The sequence below is a fragment of the Notamacropus eugenii genome, chromosome 3 (assembly GCF_028372415.1).
Source record: "Notamacropus eugenii isolate mMacEug1 chromosome 3, mMacEug1.pri_v2, whole genome shotgun sequence".
NCBI lineage: Eukaryota > Metazoa > Chordata > Mammalia > Diprotodontia > Macropodidae > Notamacropus > Notamacropus eugenii.
The window spans coordinates 151,824,164-151,849,603 of record NC_092874.1 but is presented as its reverse complement, the minus strand read 5'-3'; the positions used below and the strand labels follow the sequence as shown (position 1 = coordinate 151,849,603).

Sequence of the window (25,440 nt, the reverse complement as noted above, 5' to 3'; positions counted from 1 at the left end):
TTTAAGTTTGCAGAATATCCTAACGTGACTTTACAGGTTAAGCACTTCCCCTCATCTCCACAAAAACTGGCTTACTGATTTATAATTTTAAAGCAACTTTGAAAATGTAGCTACAATATGAAATGAATGTGCATTTATAAACAAAAGCTTGAGTTCATGAAAGACTAGCCAAGAACTCGTGTTTTACGGGATAAACTTCTAAATATATTTAAAATCCATTTACATACAGTAACTACTTCAATAAGCTTAGTCATGTTGTTGTTCTGAACTTCACTAAAAACTTGAATCACATGTGATGTTGAAATGTGACACATAGTATTTCTAAAAGGATTTTCACAGATATCTTAATTGAATAAGTTGATTTAAAAGAATAAAACCAACAATGTTCTGAACTGATTTCATTCAGCAAAATTAGAAAACAGGGAAATCAGTGATTATATTAAGGTCATTTGTCATGAATATTATAATAATCAAATTATTTAGTCCATGGATAACACACTAAGTAAACTATGTGCATTACCTGTAATTATGCTGTTATAAAGGTTACAATAATAAAATTATTATTAGTCCTGAATATCTATTACTTGTAATTTTACTTTCCTTTAAAAAGTTGAATAACAATATAACTAATAGCATTTACAAATAGTGACAATTATAATTATTACAAATACTGGCTATTATATATTGTAATTGATTTTACGACTAGGCAAAAGGAACTTCACAAAGCAAAATTATGTCTATTAATTGCTCTCCTGCAAACCAGGATGCCAAAAAGATACTTTCATGTAATAGGCTACTATTTTAAAGATGCAAACAACTAAATAAATAGAAGACAAATGGCACTGCAACAAATATACTATTACATTTCTATACTGAGGAAAACATGCTGAAAATCAGCCAAACTCCAAGTTAGTACTCTTATTTGCTACGACAATGAAAATACTAAATTTAACAAATTTTATTACTACACTCAAGACTGATGTTTCAAAGTTCAGCATACACTATTTCTATAAAACAAAGAAAAGCAGTTTTCAGTTAAGTTTAAAATAATTCAGAAAATATTCAAGGCCTACTATGTACTGAATATCAAATATAAAGAAATTTGGCATAATCTCTGGCTTCAAAGAGTTTAATATACAGAATCTAATTGGAAAAGTCTTTAAACATATAACAGTATGGACAACAAGACAATAAATACTATAGGAGATTATAATAAGGAGACTCAAGAAGAACCCTAAAGTTCTCTTCAGTTCTAAAATTCTTCAGGGCCCACATAAGGCGAACGATGAAGAAGAGGTAAGGCTTGGCTACACAGATAACATTCCACTCATGAAGAACATCATAGCAAAGTTACTGAGATGAAAATCAGTATGACAGGTCAGGGAAGAGAAGGAAACCAATCCAACGTGAGTATAATAGACACTGGGAAGAGAGAAAATTCAAAAGGTTTTTTTCTTCTATATTTTACACATACACATCAAGGAATTAGAGGATTATGAAAAGAAGATGGGCTACTCATTTGCTTGTATGAAATCCTCTGATCTATTCTCAGAATGTCAATTTTAAATTCAATCATCTTTTCTATTTTATTTATACAGAAGTTTTTTAAGGAGATAGTTTGCCAAATTCTAGTTTCCATCTATTAGATTCCCTCTGTGTGACTGTGTGTTCTATAACATTTGAATTTTATGACTTGTACACGAGAGACCATTCAGCTATATGCACTGTTCTGATGCCAGGGTGATGAGGGAGAGGGGGAGGGGGAGAAGGGGATAGGAAAGAGAGAGGGAGGAGAAAGGAAGAAGAGAGAAGTAAAGGAAGGAGAGAAGGAAGAAAGGAGGGAAAAGAAAAAAAGGAAAGAAAGGAAGGAGACAAATAGCCAGAATAATAATCCACGGGTACCCTTGAAATGTTGAGGGGAAATGTCAAAGGCCTCAAACACATGTTATAGACCCCTTTTGGTGAAATGTTATGAGGACATGGGAAAAAGCCAAATAGAATGAGTTCTGATCTGTATCAATGGAGGCAACTCCTGAATTGATGAGATTACATTTAAGCATTTAATATTTCATATGCTTAAAATTAATTATAGTTGTTCAGCCATGCTATATAAATGACCCTTTAAATATTTACAAAGTGATCTGGTTTTGCTTCCTCATTTAGCAAAACAAACCATACTGACATTCACACATTAAAAAAAAAAAACCAAAACACTTACCCAATACTCTTGCCAATTTTATTCACTGCTACTGTCTCCCAGTTGCAAAACATTGCAATACGGAGGACCAAAGATAAGTACAATACAAAGCAATGAATGATCTAAAGTACAAGTATTTGTACTGATAAACACTCTCAAAAACATGCCCCTTCTTTCTAGGCTCCAATTCATTCCTGGCTAACAGCTTAGAACCCAGATCAAGAGTGCAAAAGGAATAAATGGTTAAAAGCAGAAAGCTGACCACACTAAAATCGGAGAAAACCTAACTTTACTATATTCATTTAACAATATAGACCTTTATTAAGTTTCTACTGTCTATCTAGAGCACTGTGCTAAGAGAAATACAAAGTTTAGATAACAGTTCTGGCCCTTCTGGAGTATATACTCTAGTAAAAAGTCATCAATACAGATAATTCTGAATGAAAGCATTTCCTCTAGTTTCCATGAGAATACTTTACTTTATTTATTCATTCAAGAAATATTAGTGTAGAATGTACATAGGCTTATGACAGAGAAAGCCTAGTGCAGTGACAAATTAGGAGAGATCAAGATGAAAATCCTGCCTTAGGACTTCCTAGCTATGTCTTTTTTGTTCATAAATTTCCCATTTGAATGAACAAAAGATAAACATTGTTATTCCATAAAAATCTGAAAACTCTTCCCTTATATAAGAACTTACAAAAATAAATTTCTGAAACTCAAGACATTATTTTAATCTTTTGACTACTCCTACTAATACTCTCTGGTGAATAAATTAATAGTGAAGGATTATGTCTGTAAACTTAAAATTTTCATTTTATGATTAGCAGGTTCATATGTTTGGAACTGGTAGGGACCTCAGAAGTCATCTAGTTCAACTCCTTCATTTGACAGTTGAAGAAACAGAGGGCTAGGGGTCAAGGGTGGGGAAGGCGATAAATCCTGCCCAAGGTCAAAAAGGTATAGAAGAGTTGGGAAGTCAAGTCCTCCAAATTGAAGTCAATGGTATTTCCACTATACTACAATGCCTGTACTTTACATTTTCTGACTAGATTTGTGTTATCATTGGAATAAGGAATTCTCATTAAGGGAATTGACTCTACCAATGCAAAAACGCCCACTTTCTACAATGTATAGTTTTAGAGAGATGACTGGGGGGGTACTGCAAGATTAAATGACTTTCCAGGAATAAGCCAGCATGTGTCAGAGGCAGGACTTGAAGTAAGGTTCTTCTGACTGAGGCTGGTCCTCTATCAAGCACAGTATAGTAGAACTTCACTTAAAACCACTTATTTTTCTAAACATCTGTGAAATCTTGGGGCATAATTCTAATTTTCCTAAATTTTCATGAATGTAATGAGGGTAAATTGGAGCCAGAGGACTAAATGATCTATAGCTTATTTTACAAAGTAATATTCTCCAAAGCTCTGCCTGTAGACTATTACTAGCTTGGTAAATTGCTGGTGGCCTTTATCACATCCCTTTCATTATTCTCCTAATTCTGAATTAAATATTCAGTTATTGGATCTAGGGACTAGAAATAGGCTACATGAAAAGAAAAAAAATAGAAAAAGGAAAAAAGTTAAATTTGGCAATAATTGTGTTTTAATTCTGAATGTGACAGTTTATACTACATACCTATTTATTCAAGGACCCTAGGAAAATTCTACTACAGGCCACTTCCTCGGGCTCAAACAGAAAAAAAAAAATTAGGGAATAATCCACACAATTATTTTTCTCAATATAATTTTAGTGTTATTTATTTAACACTCACAACATACCCCAACAATGCCCACAGATTTGTTGACAGCTTCAATGAAACTATTCTGAAATTCTTTCAGTACAGAAAGGACATGACATTGCTTTCTTTATAGTCTACTGAAAAATAATTTCACTATCATCATATGATAAAACTGGTGAATATTACTGAAATTATGAAAGAATATGACTTTTGACTGACATTATCCTTCCCAAGAGATTCTCTTTCTTAATTTACAATTCAGTTTCATGTTTGAATTTTATTATAAATTTTATTATAAAAATTAAAAAGCTATTTTTAACTCCTTCCAAGAGGATGGATGATAAATCCAGAGTTTCCAACTAAATATTCTTCAGTTAAAAGAATAACTTTAATGCCAAATCAAAGATATATATTTTTCTTTCTAGAAGAAAAGAGTCTCAAAATGGGATATTTTAGTTTATTATTTCAGCAGAAAAAAATAAGAGTTTTGGTTCATAATTCACAAAATACAGGATATATTATAGGAGGAATTTTACTGAGGCTAAAGAGCCAGAAAAATAACTACTGCACTTGAGAAGCTTCTGATGTACCATACTTCAATCAAGGTTTGATTTACAAAGAATTCTGAGTTAATACATTACTTGCTAACTTACCTCCCGGATCTTAACTGGTTTCTGTATAATGTACCAAAATTCCAGATCAGAACCTCAATGCAAAAATGTTCATAGGAGAGGACTAAAATATATTATAAGATCTATTACTCTACTATCTTCATTCAGCTCTACTTCTTTTAAGAATTTAGTTTTTGCAAAAATATTAATTCCACTAACATAATTGTAATCTTCAGAAAAAAATAGCCCAAAGAAAAGTAGAAAAAGCATATAGAAATTACCTTTAGGAAAAATCTTTTATCTGTTCTCGTTGGGTTGTATGAAGCCAAGTATGCAGCAATCAGAATAAATTTGGAGTAATATGGAAGTTCTACATGAGCATGAGCAGAAAGACCTATGGAAAATATTTTTATAAAGCTCATTAATAATAAAACAGGTTGACAATGACATAGCACTTTGCAGTAAACAAAGCCCTCTTCTTAACACAATCCAAACAAGTACAAGACAGAGATTCACTGACTCAGAAACAGAAAGATCTTTGGAAGACAATTTATTCAACTTACATGTAAGAACCTTCCTAAGGACTGGTAATAGAGCTCCTGTTTGAAGACCTTCAGCAAAAGAGAATCTATTACCTCTCTAAGAGCTAGCACCAGTTTTGGATAACTTGAGAAATCTTTCCTTACATTGAACCCCTCAGTATCCACTGGTTTTAGTGCTACCACCTAGGGCCCAGTAAAACATGTCTACTCTCTCTTCATTGTTATGCCTCTTCATATAGCTGAAAACAGCTATCATTCCCCCTCTAAGCCTTTTCTTCTCTAGGCTAGCGAAACCCAATTTCTTCAATGTAAATAAATATCTTAGTTGATTTAACCTAACATTATGTCTTGAGTATCTGTTTCAAAAGTCACATTCTTGGAAGGCAGCATTCATTTCCATAATCAATTTTGTAGCTAATAAGAAATTTTAAATGAAACTAGAATTCCTTATGGGAGGGGAGGAGATGGAACAGAGGCAGTGTGGTAGAGTGGACAGAGCTGGCCCTCAAACGTGGGAAGAGCTCAGTTTAAGCCCAGCCTCCCCGATACCAGCCACGTGACCTTGGGCAAGTTACTTAAAACTCCCAGTGCTCCAGGCAACTTTCAAGGACTACAAACAGCAGAGAAGGTGACAGCATGTGCTGGCAGAGGCAGCTGGGTCATCTAAAACTCCTGTAGGCCAGTGAAATCTTCTAGGTTTTGTGTGTTTCCCTTTGGCAAAGTAAAGTTTTTCTTGGGAAGATAACAATGTAAGAAAAAACGTAAAAAATTATTTTCATTTAAAAATATTATTCCTGTTTAAATCAATAAGATCTGAGTTTCATTTTTCAAAAAATTATGAAAATGAAAAAAAAAAGTCAGATTAGGACCCCAATGGTTATCACAAAACTGTGGATCTGAGGGCGAAGACGGTTATGCTTTTTTAAAAAATTTTTTGCTCCACAGTACTGTAAGTCACTAAAGTTTTAGATAAAATTGGATATAAACTGACAAAATTTTCATTTTTTCAAATACTCATGAAATGTGTCCCATTTAGTCTATGACTTGACTATGAAAATGATAATGTAGAAAATAATATTTTTCTACTCATACTGAATTCTTAGTCACTTGATTAATCTTAAAATATCTAATTCTTGAAGGAATACAATTTTAAGTGCATTATTACCTATTTTCACTAGTGACAACTATATGCTTTCTTTAGGGTAGCTAGATGAAAAAGTAGAATATATACAATACTGTGTTCTTAACCATCATCATTGGAAAACATCTCTGCTCTGACACTTCTTTTTACAAATATATTTTCAATTAACCAACAAACATTTATTACCTACTTTTCTTCAAGTTAAATACCGTATGTCAGTCATTCAAACAGTACATATTAAGTGCCAATTATGTGCACTTAATAGAAAGGCAAAAAACAATTGCTGCTTTCAAAGAGTTCATAGTCTAAAGAGGTGGACAACATACAAACAACTATGTAGCACAAAATATATACAAGAAGGTACTAGTATTAATGGGGATTGAGATAAAGGCTATTCCTCTCATAGATGGCTATTTCCAAAGGGTCTGGATTGCCAATAACATTTTTAATGAGAAAGAGGTGAAAATACATGTTTAAAATATAAAACAAATTGTAAAACACTAACAGGCATAATAAAATAAGATTTTAGTACTGACTGTACTTTTTACTGTCAATGAAAACTAGCAGAAAATGGCCCCAGGTGTTCAATCCAGAACAGTGTATTTCCTACCCAAATGCTAACTTGAGCCTTAGTTGGTAAAGCCTGAATGTCCAGCTGACATGTAAAAATAGCACTGTGAAAGTGACAAGGCATTTATTTGTTCGTTAAATCATAACCACTGTTCTGACAACAATTAATTTTAGTTTAAATAAAACACCATCAACTTCCAAAAATTGACCCATGTAGATGTCTAAGATTTATCTTTTTAAGCTGCATAAAGAATCATTTTCTAAGATAATCAGCATCAAATTTTAGTCTATTTTGTTGACTGGGAGTATGGCATAATAGCTGGACTGTCAGAAAAATATTAGGTTAAGAATGATTGCTCAGACTCATTTCAATAATGGGTTTCACGAACATCTCTTACTTTATGTAAAATATGGACTCTGATATGAGTGTTCTTCATAAGTATTCATCTACTGAGAAGATGAAGTTAAAATCTACCAAAATTAGGCACTGGTAGAACAAAGTGGTATAATGAGTTATACCTCTACAAAAAAAAAAAAGATTCATTATGACTAAATACTTTATTGCCAAAAGAAGAGAAAAGTCAGCTACCACACACTTCCCTTCAAAGGTAGGAAAACTAGAAACCTTTGGACATTTCGGTCTATTTCCACCCCACCAAGTGCTATTCAACACTCAGCAAAGTGCTTGGCACAAAGTGAGTGCTGAATAATGCTGACTGACCCTTTCTGCTCTCCACAGCTTTCCCCTGAGGGGCACAAACACCTGGTTCAATATGTGTCAGTGAAAAATGCAAGCATCCTAACTGCCAGGCTCCAAAAGCCTGGCAGTCAGCAGCAAAGCCAGTGAACAAAAATGAAGGAAAAGTAGGACTTCATAGTTAGACTCTTCTCAAATAATTCTTGGAGGTACCTCAATAGCAGGAAAAGTCCATTAAACATTCCACTATAATGTTTTTGATACCTTTCAATTGTCCCATTTCTGTGTCATCTTGCTGTAATTTTTCCCATTGTGAACTAAAAGTTTAAGAAAAGAATATAAATAAATTAGCTTCATGTACTTGAAAAGATATCCTTAGGAAAATTCTAAATTTCTAGAGTATTACAGACGTATGCAATTCTATGAAGAAGAGATTTTAAAATATATAATATAACCAGTTTTATAAGCCTCACAGTAAAAAATGACCTTGGTACTTTAAAGTAACACTTTACTTTTGACTCAAAATTCATATTAATTCAATTTAACAGACATTTATTAAGCTACTACTCCTATATTCAAGGAATTGTGCTGGGTACTACGGATATTATCTAGCTTCCTCACTACTATTTACAAAAATAAAAACAAATCTATACTTCAAAAGACAAAGATTTACCACCACTAAGGATATTCAAAAGAATACCCTACAGGCTTCTCAAATCATTTTTAAAAAAGAGTTTAAATTATTATTGGTATTATTATGATTATGAACAGTCTGTATTTATATAGCACTTTAAGGTGTGAAAAGTGTTTTAACATTTGGTTTTCACAACTAAGTCATTCTTATCCCCATTTTAACATGACTTTCTTAGCATCTGAGGGGGATTCTAATGGAAGTCTTCTTGATTCCAAATTCAGTTATCCACTACACCAGAGGTATCAAACATGTAATTCAAATATGACTCAAACCAGATTAAAACATAATTGGGAAATGCTTAACAAAATTAATAAAAATATAATAAAATATAAAGAATGTAAATTTGTGATTTCTAAGTTAATATATGGCCCACAGGGATTCATTTCTATTTGTTTAACAACTCTACACTAAATAATGCTGCCTCTATCAAGTCATCTGCAGATGGAGTGAACCCTTCATTTCTAGGGTAGGAGGGAAGCAACATGACAGAGTGGAAAGAGCACTGGAGTCAGGGGTCATTGGTACCAAACCCTGGCTCTGCCATTTATTCCTCATGTAACCCTAGGCAAGTAAATTAATCCTACTAGACCTCAGTTTCCTCAACAATGAAAAAGAGGGGGTTGAATTAGATGGCCCCTAAAATCTCTTCCAGTTCCAGATCTTTGATCCTTTAAATAACAAATAAGGTGTCTCTAGTGTGAAGAAAGATTTTCCCCCCTTCTGGAGGGAGGGTAATTAATTACTTCTTCCAAATTTTGTCACCTTCCCCCCCACCTCCATCACCCACCCCTAACTTGAGTGGCACAATGGATAGAGAGCTGCGCCTGGTGTCAGGAAGACTCATCTTTCTTAGTTCAAATCTGGTTTCAGACACTAGCTATCTGACCCTGGGCCAGTCACTTAACCCTATTTGCCTCAGTTTCCTCATCTGTAAAATGAGCTGGAAAAGAAAATGGCAAACCACTCCAGTATCTTTGCCAAGAAAACCCCAGATGGCATGACAAAGAATCAGACATTACTGAAAACAACTGAATAGTGGCAATCAGTTTGAGCAATATATGTTTGTTGAGAATTGTCTATTCTATGATATTAATTTCTTTTGTATTTATTATTTCAACTTTCTCACTGATCTACATTTTCTCTTTTCTTTTTGCTATTGGCTTTTTTGGTTTTAAAAATGGCAGCTTCTGCTTTTATTAATTCAATTGTTTTGTAAATCTTTTTTACCATTTGTTCTTAGCTTTATAATCTCTTTTAAAACTACAGCTATGTTAGTTTTCTACTGTCTTTATGTGGAAATCTAATTCATTTATTTTGCCCTTTTCTTTCTTATTAACATAGGCACAACTTAGCCATATAAATTGCTTCTGAAAACTGCTGTGACTGTATCCCATAGATATTGATATTATTTCTGTCAGCTTTTAAATACTCTGGCTTTGTCTTCCTCTTTAATTCAAGTTTTATTATTATATTTTCCAGTTTCCTTGTTATTTTATATATTTTTCTCATCCTAATTATAAATTTACTATTGTCTGAAAACAACACATTTACACTTCTACTTTTGTGAAATTATGTGGTGCTCCTCTATGCCCTATGTTAGCAGTTTTTGTGAATATTCTGGGTACTTGATTTAGTTTTCTCTATACAGTTGCTGTTTCCAATTTAATACTCATTGAGATATGACTTTCTTATTAAATTTAATTTTCCTTAATAACGTATTTTTGAAGTTCCCCATTATTATTGTTATATTGTGTCTATTTTGTCTTCTGAATTCAAATTTTATCTCAAGCTTAGAAACTACTTATAAACAAAGTAACCAAGGGCCAGTCACTTTAACTCAGTCTCAGTATCCTCTTCTGAAAAGGGGGATAACAAGGCCTGTCTGATTCATGTCATAGGGTTGGAATGATGATCAAATGAGAAATCTGGGATCTTGGGTGGGTATAGGAAAATGAGTGTTCACTTTAATTCAAGATAAATACCATAGTAAGAGAACCAACCATCTCTGAGGTGGCTCTAGGTATATGCAACCCAGTATAGTACAGTAGAGGGCTTGAAGTAAAGCAGCCTACTGACAATCCAAAAGGTAGGGAAAGAAAACTGATGAATGACCCCACTTGGGGGGAGAGGCAAAGAGTTTACAGGGGGTGGAAGTACCCTTTAGACCATAAGACTTGGGAGTAGTTCAGTACAGCTCTATAAGGCACAGTTGTAATAAATTCCTCTTCTCTAGGAGAAGTAATAAACATGAAAAAATAGGTAGAAAATAAGATGTTTTAGAAAAAAGATAAATGAGATAAAGTGAAAATCAACATGACCAGAAAAAAGATGGTACTTTTAGCAATGATTCTCACTAAGTTCATATGCCAGCATGAATCTAAGATTTACTTCAGCTACCACACTGTCAGCTTTTTCTGAACGGTTTCATCAGCAACAGTTTGCAGCATTAATGACCAGATCTTAGGATCTAGACAATTTATTTTGGCCCAGAATTCTTGTTTATTGTAATAGAATTTTATAGGCTGGACAAGTACAAAGAAGGCACATCAGTACAACTCCCAAGAAGCTGTACATCATGATAAATATGTTTGAAAGTAAAGAGGACAAGAGAATCTATGGATTTACTGAGAGAAAATCTCAAGCAATGTTGCTTGGCTACCAATGGCTGGAATATCACAGCTATTATTAGATAAACCTAGAATAAAGCTTGAAGTTTTGGGGGCAAAAATTACCATGCCAGCTTAGCCTGGAAAGCAAAGTCACAAAAAGCAAAAAATACTCAAGATATAAATTTAATTATTAATCAAACGCCACATTTTACACGTCCTCAAGAAAGGTTACATACTTCAGCTACATCTAAGCACACAGATTATAATTGCCACTACGGAGCATCTTATTTTTTTAAAACAATGTCAAACATATAAATAAAGAATACTACCAACAAAGCTCCAAATCAGTATTTTCAGAAATATTTCTTTAGATAAATCAAAGGTCTGTGATTACTAGGAAAATAGATACATCTCAAAGTAGTTTATATAATTTATCTTGATATACACTGCTACAGACAAACGAAACTTATTTATCTCAATCTGGTTAAATTGGAAATGCAAACACTTTCACCTAATTTTTCAACTCAGAGAGGACCCGCTGTTAGGAAATTAAAAGTTTAGCTAATGCGACTTATTTTATTCTCTAAAATCATCGTAAAAGATGCAGAATTTCACTGTAATTGTTCTAATGATTAACAGCTTGTTGTTCATATAATAATTAAATTATGTCAGATAACAGTTTAAACTAATTTATTAAAAGTAATGTGATGAGAACATTAATTGGTCAAAGCATAGAATATAAATTTCAAATAACATTTTTAGGCTGCTTCCAGAAATTAAAAAACAAAACAAAACATTTTTAATACCTTTAAGTGTTAAGAAACACTGGTAATACACACAAAATTTACTCATTTTCAAATTTTAACTAACCTTTCTGGGAAAGAAATTAATCTGAGAATGACTTTTGGATAGAAAAGATAAATTGTGGTCTTTACTACCTAGGTGATCTACAGCATGTATCCATTTTAATATAAGAATAGCATATACTTTTTTCACTTGATTTATATAGGATACAGTGGGTTTGTTTTCCAACCTAAAACGAAAAAGTTTACAGAGTATAAGAACCAAAGCTGGTTTAAAAATATCCTCTAATTCCTCTGAATATTACATTCCTATCTAATAATTTTGGAATAATTTACTTCACAATAAAATGTTAATTTTCAAGCCAGAAAAAAAGTAATAAACATACAATGATTTCTATTTCTTTCCAGCAGGTTATAAATATTAGCTTTATCCTACTATGAAATTGAGGAATAAGAACTACATTTTAGCATAATAAATATCTAGACAATCAACTGAATAATCCCCAGAACTTTGGCAAAAAGCAAACCTTACCTTGATATCTCCCTGAGATAAACAGTATGCATAGCTTTCTTCAAATGAGGTTCAATATTTCTCCACAATTTACGAGTATCACGTTCATTAGCTACATTAAACAAAAACACACACATACAACAAAAACCCAAACTTTAGCAATATAAATCCTAGAAAACAGCTGAGCAAAAGTATGACTAACACACAAAAAAGACATTTACCTTCTCCTTTTACCACAGGTTCACAATATTTAGAAAAGTTAAGAGCTGCCTATATTTAAAAAAAAAAGAAAAAGTTATTTCCAAATAGTTACCATTATACTGTGACAAATTTATTTTTTAAGGTAAGTTATTTATTACTTTATCACAAAAAGCTGAGGTGAAGAAAATTCATTAACTATAATAAAAATTTTTTTAATGGTCAAGGAAATTTTTAATGAGCCAAATCCTGCTAGAAAATGGTTCCTTGGCTGTACAGTAAGTACTTTTAGGGAAAACAAGTACTTTTAGACTACAGAATAATACAACACTCTGAAACAATGATTTATAAAACAGTTCCTCATAATCCTAAATCCTTCACCAAGTTTATTATAGTAGTATAATTCATGAAATTTGTCGAATTAGTTCTGGTTAATTAACGGCTAATTGAAACATTAATAAACATGGTTTCCATTTAAAAGCAATATGTCAAGTATGTATAGTAATGCTTATTTATTTCCAAGAATTTCACATGAAAATAATATGACCTCTACATAACAACCAACCAATAAGCCTTTATCACGTCCTTACTACATGCCAGGTCCTAGGGATATATGTACAAATATGTGGAAACTCATCATGTTAATTAAATGTATGACTAAATGAATGAGATGAACTAGCACTAAAAATAAACATAATGAAACATATATTGACTCCATTTTTCCCACTGTACCTCAATAAAACATCCAGACTCAATTTTTTAAAAGTATGTGTTCAGGGTAGAAAATGTTTCAACAACATCTAATATTAATTTTCCCTTCAGAGGAATTCCCTAGAACAACCCTGTCTAGTCTTTTAATCTTTAGGTCTAAGAAATGCATCCATTAATAAACAACTATCTGAATGGGAGTAGTAACTGCTGAATTTTCATTTTTCTTTTTAATAATTGATTTATTTTTAGTTTTTAATATTCACTTCCATAAGTTTTTGAGTTTTAAGTTTTCTTCCCCTCCTCCTCCTGCCCTTTCCCCAGGACAGTGTGCAATCTGATACTGGCTCTACTTATATCACGATATAAAGAATCGGAACTAACGGGAAGAACCACGAGAACGAGAAAGAAGAAACAAAACAAAAGAAAAGGAGAGCAAATGGTATGCTTCCATATGCAATTCAATGACTCCAAACTTCTTCCTCTGGAAGTGGATAGCATTTTCTATCCTGAGTCTTTTGGAGTTTCCTTAGATCCTTACATTGCTGAGGAGAGCCAAGTCTATCAAAGTCACTCATCTAACAACGCGGCTGTTATTGTGTACTTTGTTTTCCTCTCTATCTCAGTTCATATTAGTCTTTCCAGGTTTTTTAAAGTCTTCCTGCTCATCATTACTTATAGCACAATAGTAATCCACTACATTCATAAACAACAACTTGTTCAACCATTTCCCAATTGATGGACCTCCTCTTGATTTCCAATTCTTTGCCACCACAAAAAGAGCTGCTATAAATATATTTATATAAATATAAAATATTTTGCTATAAAAATATTTTGTGGATCCTTTCCCAGTCTTTTTGGATCTCTTTAGAATACAGACCTAGAAGTGGTATTGCTGGGTCAAAGGGTATGCACAGTTTTATAGCCCTTTCGGAACACTTCTAAACTGCTATCCAAAATGGCTGAATCAGTTCACAACTCCACCAACAATGCATTAGCGTTCCAATTTCCCCACATCTTCTCCAACATTAATCATTTCTCTGTTTTATCATGTTAGACAATCTCACAGGTGTGATGTGGTACCTCAGAGTTGTTTTGATTTGCATTTCTCTAATCAATAGTGATTTAGAGCATTTTATTCATGATTATTGATAGCTTTAATTTCTTCCTCTGAAAACTGCCTATAACTGGTGAATTTTAAAAAATGTTTCCTTAGTTGAAAGATCAGAAATGTGGTCTATAATTCACATATACCACTAACTACCTAGTCCTTCGTATTTTGCTTCATATAGCAGGTTCCCGACCCCTGAGTAGGGAAATGTATTCAGTTGTCTAAATACATTTTTTAAAATTTTAAATAAAACAAGGAAGTTTTTGTCTTAACAATGAACTGACTTCATAAGAACCTTTTCCAATTACTAAATATCATAAATTAACAAGACCAACAACTATCCTTTGATGTAGCCTGTGCTACTATGCCTTCTGTACTCTTCCTGTGCTAACCCTAACTCTGGTAACCCAATTTTTTCATCAGTATAGTATAACAGAAAGAGCATTGGCTTTAAAGCTAGATGAGTGGAGTTAAAATGCTGATGCCTGTGAAACTTTAGGCAAGTCACTTAGATTCTTCTACATGCCTATAATCTATGATCTTATACTCAACTCCTTCAAATGTTTCCTGACTTTCTAGTTCTCTGAACTTTCTACTCCAACTTTACTTGCTTCTACTACCTAATCTCAATTCCATGGTCAGTCACTTCAATGTTTGCTTAGTCAGTTACCCTAACATTAGTAATCCTTCATCCCTAAGCAACCTCCACTATCCATAATCTCTGTTCCTACTCCAGGCTACTAATTATCCGCAGAGAAAGTCATGCAATCAAGATGTTCAGAAAAACTATGGAGAGCACCACTAGAGAGCCTCTACCTGGGCACCTTCTCTAGCTTTGGGGACTGGATAGTTTGGAGAGCTGACAGACTCTGCAAAGGTTTTCCTATGGTCAAAGGGGTCCAGTTTTAGGATAAGAGAATCAAACACAGGTTCTTTCAATGTACTGGTGGAGCCTGTGAGAAAACTGCTAACACTGCATTTGCTTCTGCTAGGGAAAGCAAAGGTAATGTTACATTTATGATACTCTGGGGAGGGTGAATCTAGCCTATAAGACTTATAATTATCTGTCCAGGTGAGAGAAATAGAATATTTACAGACTTGGTCATTACTATTGTGAACCAAAAACCTAACTTTTTTCAATTATATTAAGAACAGGAGAAAAAATGTGAAAGAACTTAGCTACTTTATATTAAAGTGAAGCAATAGCTCTAGTAATATATCTGTATATCCAGAGGCTAAAGTGATTATAACTTTAACCATTTGTAATTCAGCTATACAAATATAAAGTAACACCCCTAACTCTATCTCTACCCAAAGCCTGATTGGCCTCTTGATCTAAAAAGAAAGAAAGAAGCTATCATAAAGGCTATATACCTCACTTAGAGGGAAAGGAACTACACTCAGCACCCTCACACAGACAGTAATATTTAAGGTCGCAGACTTTAAGATGACAAATGGATAGCAATAGTGACAACTAATGACAGAGGGAGGAGGAATGATAGAAAGCAAAACAAAACCCCACAGGAGCTTAATTATTGTCTTAGATCTGGTCTGACCCCTGCACTAGAGGTGATGAGGCCAAGAGGAACAAATGGCCTTGCTACCAAGTCATGCAGGCAGCTAATGGCAGAGCTGGTACTGAAGGAATCAACAATACTTGGCTGCTTGTCTACCCCATCAGCTGCTCAGCTCCTTGCAGGCAGGGACAGTCTTTTGACTCTTCCTATACCCTTGGTGCTTAGCACCATGCCTACCATGTAGCAGGAGCTTTAAAAACGTTTACTAACTGCTAAATATATTATAATAAGACCTAGGGGCCAGAAGAAACCTTGAAAAATCATGTTTCCTCAGGTACGACTATACCTAAACCATTCCAGATGGAATAAATGCTATCTTGTTTTATAAAATGTCCAGATATTATAAATGCTGCTGGTAATCCAATTTTATTTTTAACAATATTTCATCTAAATCCCTCATACCACAATCTAATTTCCTCTTTCACATTCAATGGTTAACTCAATATAACGACCTAATAAGAATAATAGACTCTTACCTCAGGGGTAACCTAACAGGGATTCCTGGGGTGGAGTTAAGATGGCAAAGTGGAGAAAGCTGAGATCTCCCAACATTGCCCTCCAAACAACTTGACAGTAACCCCTGAAATTGAACTCTGGAGTGGCAAAGCCAACAAAAAGTCAGAGTGAGACCTTCCTCCAGCCCAACACAACTTAGGAGGTTGGAAAGAGAGATCTGGGACATGGGGGAAGGAGGCTGGCTCAGAGTCCATATGGATAAAACCAGTGGTCAGACTAGGTGGTGGTGACAGAAGCAGTAGCAGCTTTGGGAGCTCTCAGGCCACAGATGGTAAGAGTGCCTAGTAACTTGCCAGAAAGAGACTGTGCAAGCACTGGATGTAGGGCCATAAACTGTTTGGCAACTCCAATGTGTTTAGCCATTTCTGGGTCATAGTTCAAGGTCTGAGAGAAGCACTTTTGGTCAACAGGGAACAGAAGCCCTAAGGGGCAGTATCACTTCCAACCCCAAGGGATCAAAGACCCTGAAGAACAATATCATTTCTAGTCCAACTAAGGAGGGGGCCTGAGGAGCAGTATAGTTTGCAATCCCAATGGATCAGGGGCCCTTCCTAGGTAAGGGCCAAAGTGCAGACCAAGAGTACAGTGACTACATCTCTCCCCAGATCACACCAAAAACTTCCAAACCCACAAAACTGGCTCTGAAAAGAGTGCAGAAAAAGCCTGAAGCTGTACCAGGAGCAGAGCCCAACATTAACATAGAGTTCTAAATCAAGAAAGAGGGAGGAAAAATGAGCAAACAACAAAAAGGAACCTGATCATAAAAAGCTACTATGGTGACAGGAAAGATCAAAACGCAAACTCAAAAGAAGATAATATAGTCAAAACATCCACAAGCAACGCTTCAAATTAAAATGTGAATTGGACATAAGTCCAACAAAAATTCCTGGAAGAGTTAGGATATTATTTTCAAAATCAAATAAGAGCGGTAGAGTAAAAAATTGGTAAAGAAATTAAAGCAAAAAAGAAAATTACGAAAAGACAATTAACAGCTTGATAAAAGAGGCACAAAAAATAATACCCAAAAGGCAGAATTGTCCAAATAGAAAAAGAGGTACAGAAATTCACCATAATTCCTTAAAAATTAGAATTGAGTTTGTGGAAGCTAGTAACTCCATAAGAAATCAAGAAACAAAGTCAAAAGAATAAAAAAAAAAAAAGAAAATGTGAACTATATCATTGGAAAAAGAACTGACCTGAAAAACAGATTAAGGAGTGATAATTTGAGAATTACTGGACTATCTGAAAACCATGATCAAAGAATGAGCCTAGCCATTACATTTTAAAAAATCATCAAGGAAAACTACCCAATATCCTACGACCAGATGATAAAATAGAAATTGAAAGATCCATTTATCACTGACTCCAAGAGATCCCAAAATGAAAAGTCTCAACAATATTTATAGCCAAATCCCAGAGCATTCCTGATAAAAAGACTAGAGTTGAGTAGAAAACATGATATTCAAACAGAAAACTCAAGAGAAACATAGAAAGGTAAACATGAAAGAGTATTTATGGCATCTAATTCAGAACTCCTCTCAGTTTGACCAGCAACCTCATTTAAGTTTAGATTTCCTTCAAAATGTGAACTATTGTCAAAGAGAAGCTGATTGTGAATGTCCTAAAGGAAGACCAAGACCTGCATAACAAGATCATTGTTGGGGTTGGTGCAGTTAACATGGCATGTGCCATCAATGCCTTAATGAAGGATTTGGCTAATGAACTTGCCCTTTAGAAACTAAAGAGAGAGATGATGCATCTCCAACATAGCAGCCTTTTCCTCAGAACACCAAAGACTGCTTGTGACAAAAACTACAGTGTGACTGCAACTCAGAGCTCGCTGTTGTTATGGCTGGGACACATCAGCAGGAGGGAGGAAGTCATCTTAATTTGGTCTAGAACAATGTGAATATCTTTAAATTCATCATTCCCAATAGAGTTAAATACAGACCTAATTGCAAGCTGCTTACTATTTCCAATTCAACAGGTTTTTGACATATGACACTTGACATAAGCCAAGTGGCTTTCCTAAAAACAATGTCATTGGAAGTGGTTGCAATTTGTATCCTGCTGGTTTCCATTACTTAATGGGGGAGGGACTCAGTGTCCATTCTTCAAGTTGTCAAGGATGGGTCTTTGGGGAACATGGAGATTGCAGTGTCCCTGTGTGCAGTGGTGTGAACGTTGCCAGCGTCCCTCTGAAGAATCTTTATCCTGCTTTAGGAACTTATGCTGACTGAAAGCACTGGAAAGATGTTTATACACAGGTAGTTGAAAGTGCTCATGAGATGATCAAACTTAAGGGCTACACTTCCTTGGCCACTGGCACGTCTGTGGAAGATCTGATAGAAAATATTATGAAGAATCTCAAGAGAGTGCATCCAATTTCCACCATTTATGATGATGTCTTCCTCAGTGTCCCATGTGTCATGGTGCAGAATGGAATTTCAGATGTGGAAATCCAGAAGGAGTTACAGTTTTAAAGTCTTTTATTGTGCGGCCACTTCACAGCCTAGAGAATGTGACAGTGGTTAAGGGATGATGTAAAATGCACTTTTTCAAGTAGGTCAAATCCTTCCTCTGCTTAAAGAGACAACACCAGAAATATAAAATTTAAGAGTCTCTAGTCTCTTCATAAAGTTAGAAATGGGAAACAGTACAATGTGACTACTATTTGCTAAATCCTGTTGTTTGCACTGTGATGCTGGATATGACTTGTACATTAAAGTAGGTGAAGTAGTCGCTGTCAAGCACACCCAGCACCTCACAAGGACATAACTTCCTGCCTTACAGGTGCTACCAGAAGACAACTTTTGGTTCCTGGACATAAAGCACCATACAGTACTAATACTTTGTTGATGCGCTGATTACCTTTGTGCTTCCCTCCATTAGGGTTCTACAGCATAGTCCCATGTATCAACTTTCCAGAAGACCTGATATTTGTCTATAACTACATATAGATAGATAGATCTCTCTCTTAGTACTTATAAATATCCACACTATATAAAAAGATTTACATATGTGCAACAATGTAACTAATTCCTCAAGGGTCATACTAACCCAAATACTGAACAAATAACTTAAAAAAAAAAAAGTCATCACAAGGGACTCAATAAAAGTAAGAATTGGTATCCCTTGACAAATACTTAGAGGAAGTGTACTTCTAATCCTTTCACCTACTGGTCACTAAACACTCCCCAAAATCCACTAAATCACCTACTCTATAGGATAAAAAGTACTTGGATGCAGGTCTATATTCATTTATATTTTTATTAACTTATCCAAAAAATTTTCATTTGAAATTTTATAAAGCTAATTAAATAATTTTGACCAAAAAAGTCTTTTTCTTTCATCAAAAGTATCCCTTTGAAGAGGTGGTAAAGGATTAAGGTATCTTTTTCTCTCCTATGGTCTGTGAAGATGATTCAAAATGGTATATACCACTTCCTTTTTTAAGTTTATTATTAGCTTTTTTCCCAAGACCAGCTTCTATTTTTATTTAAATTCGGTATTTTTATACTTTCAATTTTCATTATTCTCTATCTTTCAGTATTTCCAATTTGGGGTTCTAAATATTTAATACAAAACTTTCCAAAAGTTTAGAATGTATTTTAAAACAGAAGTTGACATTTATCCAAGGAATATAAGCAATGATTAATGAAAATTGGAATTCACAGCTTCTGATTTAAGTATGTTTCCTTCCATTTAGATAAAAAGTTAGCATATATAAAAGAAACTCAAAATAAACTAAGAGAAAAGTCTAAATTTTTGGTTACTAAATTATGTGTCTATTTTCTTACTGTTTTCTATTACTCTTTACAGGTGGGTAGGTGATAGTTTAAAAAAAAGACAGATAATTCTTGGAATGACCTTTGGAATGTTGAACATACAAAGTGGAAAGAGTTCAGTGATCATGTCAAAATATTTATTAAACCACAGATTTAAGTCACACAGATACACTTTCTATTTTATGACATCTCTCATATCATCCCCTTATCATTATTCACACAACTATCAGCTTTTCTCAGGACCTCAAAAACTCTGATCTGGAGTGTTACAATGGCCTCCCAATCGGTCTCCCTATTAAGTATCTTCCTGCTTCAATCTATCCTTCATGTAGCTGACAAAATGATCCCCCTTAAGCCCAGGTCTAAGCATGCCACTCCCCTATTGGATACATTCCAGTAACTCCATATTGCCTCTATGATCAAATATAAATCCTGTCTGATTTTTAAAGGTATTTACAAGCTAGCTCTTTTTCAGTTTCATTGTATATCAGTCTCTTTCCCACACTACTGTCCCACCAAACTGGCCTTCTTGCCATTCATCATATAAACCACTCCATCTGCCATTTGTATGCTTTTGCACTGGCCATCATTTGTAACTAAAATATACTCCCGCTAAAAAAATCCCTTACCTCCTTAATTCAAGTGCCACTTTCTACACAAAGCCTTTTCTGATTCCACCAACTACTAGTATACTCTCTCCTAACTACTATGTATTATTTTATATTTATTCTGTACATTTATCTATATTCTATATCCATATATAGTATATACACATGTATATGTGTATGAATAAGTGTATACGACACACATATGTGTATGCGACACACATACCCCATTTATTTATGTACAGATCTCCCCCAAAGCATAGAAGTTCATGGAAGGGAGGGACTATTTAATTTTGTCTTTGTATTCCGAGCATCTTGCACAGTAACTTGCATATAACAGGCACGTAATATTTATTGACTGATAACCTATGGGTCATGAGTTTAGCATGCAAAAAAAGAGAGAGAGATTTAAACCAGTGAAAATAATGTAATATATAAGAATAAATCCTTAGCTCATAGACTATGTTATTTTTAATAGTTTATAGCAAAGTAAAAGTAATTACAAACAAGAAAATAATTACACGATCACTCACCAGATGTCTGAGTTCTTTTAGGTCTCTGCAGACAGTGTAGAAAACACCAAGCAGAATATTAATGTAGGCAGCATAGAAATCAGCTGAGTACTCTGGAGGATGATCATGGGACAAAATCTTTTGAAGATGTCCTGGTCCATAAACACAAATTTGTTCTTAATGATTTATGAAGCATTTAAGACATATATTTTTCAATACTTTATTACACCACTCTGAAACAATACATGAAGTCATGAAAAGTTGTAAGAATTGTAAACCCATTAGAATAGGAAAGCAACATTAAATTTTGAAACCAAGATGGGGGAACATGGGAGGTGGAGTTATATGTCTGCCTTAGTGCTACAAAGCTTATTAAGTGGTAAGCATGACAAAAAAAACAAGAGGAATTTTTCTAAAGTAGATCTCAAAAGCCTTATTTACCTTAGCAAAGTAAATAACTTAAAAAATCTAAATGGATAAATTGGATGCAGGTCTATATTCAGAGTTGAATATTCTATCATGTTAGGTATTCTAAGTAGAAAATAATTTGGTTAAAAAACCAAACAAAAAAAATGATCATCTGCTTTAAAAGCTTTTCAGGAAACAAAAAGAATTCCAAAATTCTAAATAAATCTATCCATTTTCAAAGATCTCATTCCTTACCTTTCTCTCTCTCTCTTTTTTTAAACATATTCTTCTTTCTCCTACATTAAGAGCCTTAAAATTCATCTCTCTCTGCTCCTAACTTTCTTATATGACAACAGAAATTTAGAAACAAAAGACATACATTTTCTGGCTGTGGTCTTCTCCTTCCTAATCTCTGTACTCCCCATCTCACATCTCTGCATCATGTGACACTATTAATCACACTCTTTTCAAAGGTATTTTCTCGTTTCTTGGTTTTAGTGAAACTTTCCTTGTTCTCTTCCTGGCTGGCTGATAGCTCTTTATGTCCTCTTTACTGAATCATCTTCTGTGTTATTCCCTTTAACCATGAGTTTCTGCTGGTACTACATCCTGGGTTACTGTCCTTTGTCTATATACACTTTCTCAGGGATCTCTTCAGTGCCATTATCTTTATACGATGATTTTATCTCACCACCTATCTGCTTAATCACTCTAACTAGATGTTCCAAAGGCATCTCAAATATAATAGATCAAAAACCAGAACCCCAAACTGCCAAACAACATTGAGAGCCAAGCCAGTAGTTTCTTCACTTTACCCTGTAGTGTTCAGGATTTAGAGAATCCTTTCTAAAGGGATATTCATTCCTTAAAGAAAAGGCACAGTATAAAGAAAATGTGCCTGTATATTTATATTTACATATATATGTGTGTGTATATATGTGTATGAATTATAAATCATAATAAAGACTGCACTGCATCTACACATGTATGTAAACAACACACACTATACATATGAGGTGGAATGTGAGATAAAATGTTAAGTGGTCTGTGGAAAGAACAATGAGATGTGAATCAGAATATCTGAGTTCAAATGCAGCCTCAGGCATTTACTAGCTGTATAACCTTGGGCAAGTCACTTAATCTTGGTCTGCCTCAGTTTTCTCATTTGTAAAATGGGGATCATAACAGCACCTAACTCCCAGGATTACTTTGAGGATTGAGTAAAATACCTGTAAAGTCCCGAGCACAGTGTTTGGCACAGAGTAGGCAATATATAAATCCTTATTGCCCTTGACTTTCTTTGGTATGATATGGGGGTGGGAGAGGTGGGGAGGGGCATGGACATTCACGTAACTTCCTTTCCTCCAAATGAGTTTTTTCCCCCTTGTGAAAACAAGTAAAATTTTGTAATGAATGACAGCAGTTGGTTAGGTCAGCTGATCAGAGTGACATTATGGCCCAAGAAACTGAGGCCAAAGCCAGAAGGAGCCCTAGACTTCAACTAATACAATCCCCTTACTTTATGACTTGAGAAATTTAAGTCTAGAGGTTATATGACATTCCTACATCTGGTTTTTTTATTGTATCACAATGCCTCTTACATTTCATAGCCACAGACTATATACTAAGCATTTAGAAAATCTGTAACTGTACTGAGGGAATAGGTGAAAAAAATGTGGACGAATCGGTAAAAATCCACAGTCACTACCGAAAAACATACTCAAAGTTCTGAGAGTAGGTCAGGCCATATTATTAATCTACCAAACTGTTTGGCTACAGGGTAACACTAAATACTACCCAAAAAATCAGGCCCTTTAGCATATATGGCAAAACACACTAACAGAGAAGGAAGAATCTCATAGACTTAAAAAACACATTTAAATGTCTGCAAAGTACACAACGCTTTCCACATGTGAGCAAATGTAAGTGGGGATACAAAGATCATTACACTGAAATGCTCCCTTCCACTGACTGCCAGATTTCCCACACCCCACAGTGATATTGCATTTCCCTTTCAGAATTTACTTTTTAAATGATCTCCTCATTCAAACATGTTGATAATTGTCTCCCAAAAACTGATAATTTTAAATATTTCCATTTAAAAACTCACTTCTGAAAGGAATAAAAAAAAATGAGCATTTACCTATGCTATAATCAGGGAAATACATGATGAATGGTTCAAAACATCCAGTATTTGGTCGAAACTTCTCCCAAACAATTTGACTGAGAAAGATAACAGTTACGTTTCTGTTGGTCTGTAAAAGAAAAAGGAATATAAGGTGACCTTGTATATTGAAACTGTAATCAGAATAGTGATTCCATCTGGATTTTTCATTCAGAAAATTATCAAATTTCCAATTTATTATAAAATATTTGCATATTAATAAGCTATCTTTAGACATTCTAATCAAGGACTCATACATTTGCAGGTTTTCATAATTATCCAAAATTTCTATAAAACTCTTGTCATTTTAATTGTTATTCAGGTACTCTGCTTGAATGAAACATATCTCACAAAACGTATTGCTTTTACACTAATTTAAGAATATACATTGCTTGACTAAGATTAGAGCTTTTTATAAAAAATGTTGTTAGGAATGAATGTATCCCTCTAAAAACAACTGCATCTTTCAATAACAAAGTTGATTATATTTTTAAAAAATCAATATTTACCAATAATGTGAAAAGCATTACTTTCTAAAATTTTTCCTCTTTTTAAGTAAAATAGAAAAACCGGGAAGATTCCAAAGACATATCACACGTAAGAATTACAGTCCATCTAACTTTAGAAGAATTAAGTAAAAAAAGATCAAATTTTTCAAAGGATTTAAATTTATTTAAATTTAGTAATGAGTCTTCATTATTCTCTTCGAAGACAAAGACAACATTTCAATAAATTAATAATCATCTCATAGAGAGCCTATTGGCTGCATCATACAAAAAAAAGGATAATCACCTCCAAATGCCTCTTTCCATCTATCCAAGAAATTCAGTGGTTTAAAAAAAAACAAAAACTCTGCATATATTCTTCCAGGGAAGAAAAATATTTGTGAGTCTAAAAACAGTTCTAACTAAAAATCACTAAGCTTTTTCCATTTAAAAATGATTAATGATAAAAAAAAATACTGATTTATTAAAACCAGATTTAAAAACTATTGGCCAGCAGGATCTTGGAAGAACAATAGAATATGTTTCTTGTCTAAAAGTGATTTATAATGCCAAACATCCATCTATTTATCTGGCAGTGTATTCAGTATGAAATGAATTTTACCATTACTGAAATTTTTATTTGTAGCCTCATATGAAGAGCAAAAATCAAATAGTAATACAAAAAAAAAAAGAATGGTGGAGGGTTCATTAGGGAGAAGGAGGTTCCCTCAGGCCTAATACATTTTCCTTGCTTTATGGGAAGTCCTAGGAAATGTATTTTCTTTGTTTGTACAGAGGGGGATATTCTTCTTGTTTTCCCCCAAATCTGACTCTCCAAAACTCTGGGACTCCTTTATCCTACTAAAAAGATCTTTAAGTTGTATATCCAGTTGCTTTCTCACCTAAATACCAAAAGCCTTAATACAATACAATCTTACACACCATAAATCTGTAGATAGCCTGTTTGGTAAACACTAGTATGAAGGGAGGGCAGGGAGAGGGACAGCATGAATATGGTAATACAAAAGCACTGGGAAACTAATGATACTGGAAAAAGATTTACCACTCGTGGGGTCTGGATCCTAGCATCCAGGGGCTAAGAAAGGCAAAAGGAAAGGTCAGCCACTTAAGAAGACTTATGATAGGGAGATCACACTCCAAGTCTCAAGGCTATGAGAATCCAGTGATGATGTGAAATCTTCTACCGTATACAGTAACTTGGACAAAAATAGAATCCCAGCAACTGTGTCTA

The 25,440-nt window shown here is 34.1% G+C and overlaps 1 protein-coding gene across 5 annotated transcripts in view; it reads right to left on the bottom strand.

The window, feature by feature from the left end:
• Positions 1 to 25,440, bottom strand: part of ORC5 (origin recognition complex subunit 5) — a 94,120-nt gene that overhangs the window by 54,301 nt on the left and 14,379 nt on the right. For all 5 annotated transcript variants that reach the window (XM_072653131.1, XM_072653129.1, XM_072653133.1 and 2 more), the window contains 6 exons: positions 23,683 to 23,794; positions 21,153 to 21,283; positions 12,338 to 12,386; positions 12,138 to 12,228; positions 7,764 to 7,816; positions 4,831 to 4,943 (listed from right to left, as the gene is read on the bottom strand). In XM_072653131.1, the coding sequence (XP_072509232.1) occupies positions 4,831 to 4,943; positions 7,764 to 7,816; positions 12,138 to 12,228; positions 12,338 to 12,386; positions 21,153 to 21,283; positions 23,683 to 23,794 (549 nt within the window). The remainder of the gene's footprint in view (positions 1 to 4,830; positions 4,944 to 7,763; positions 7,817 to 12,137; positions 12,229 to 12,337; positions 12,387 to 21,152; positions 21,284 to 23,682; positions 23,795 to 25,440) is intronic.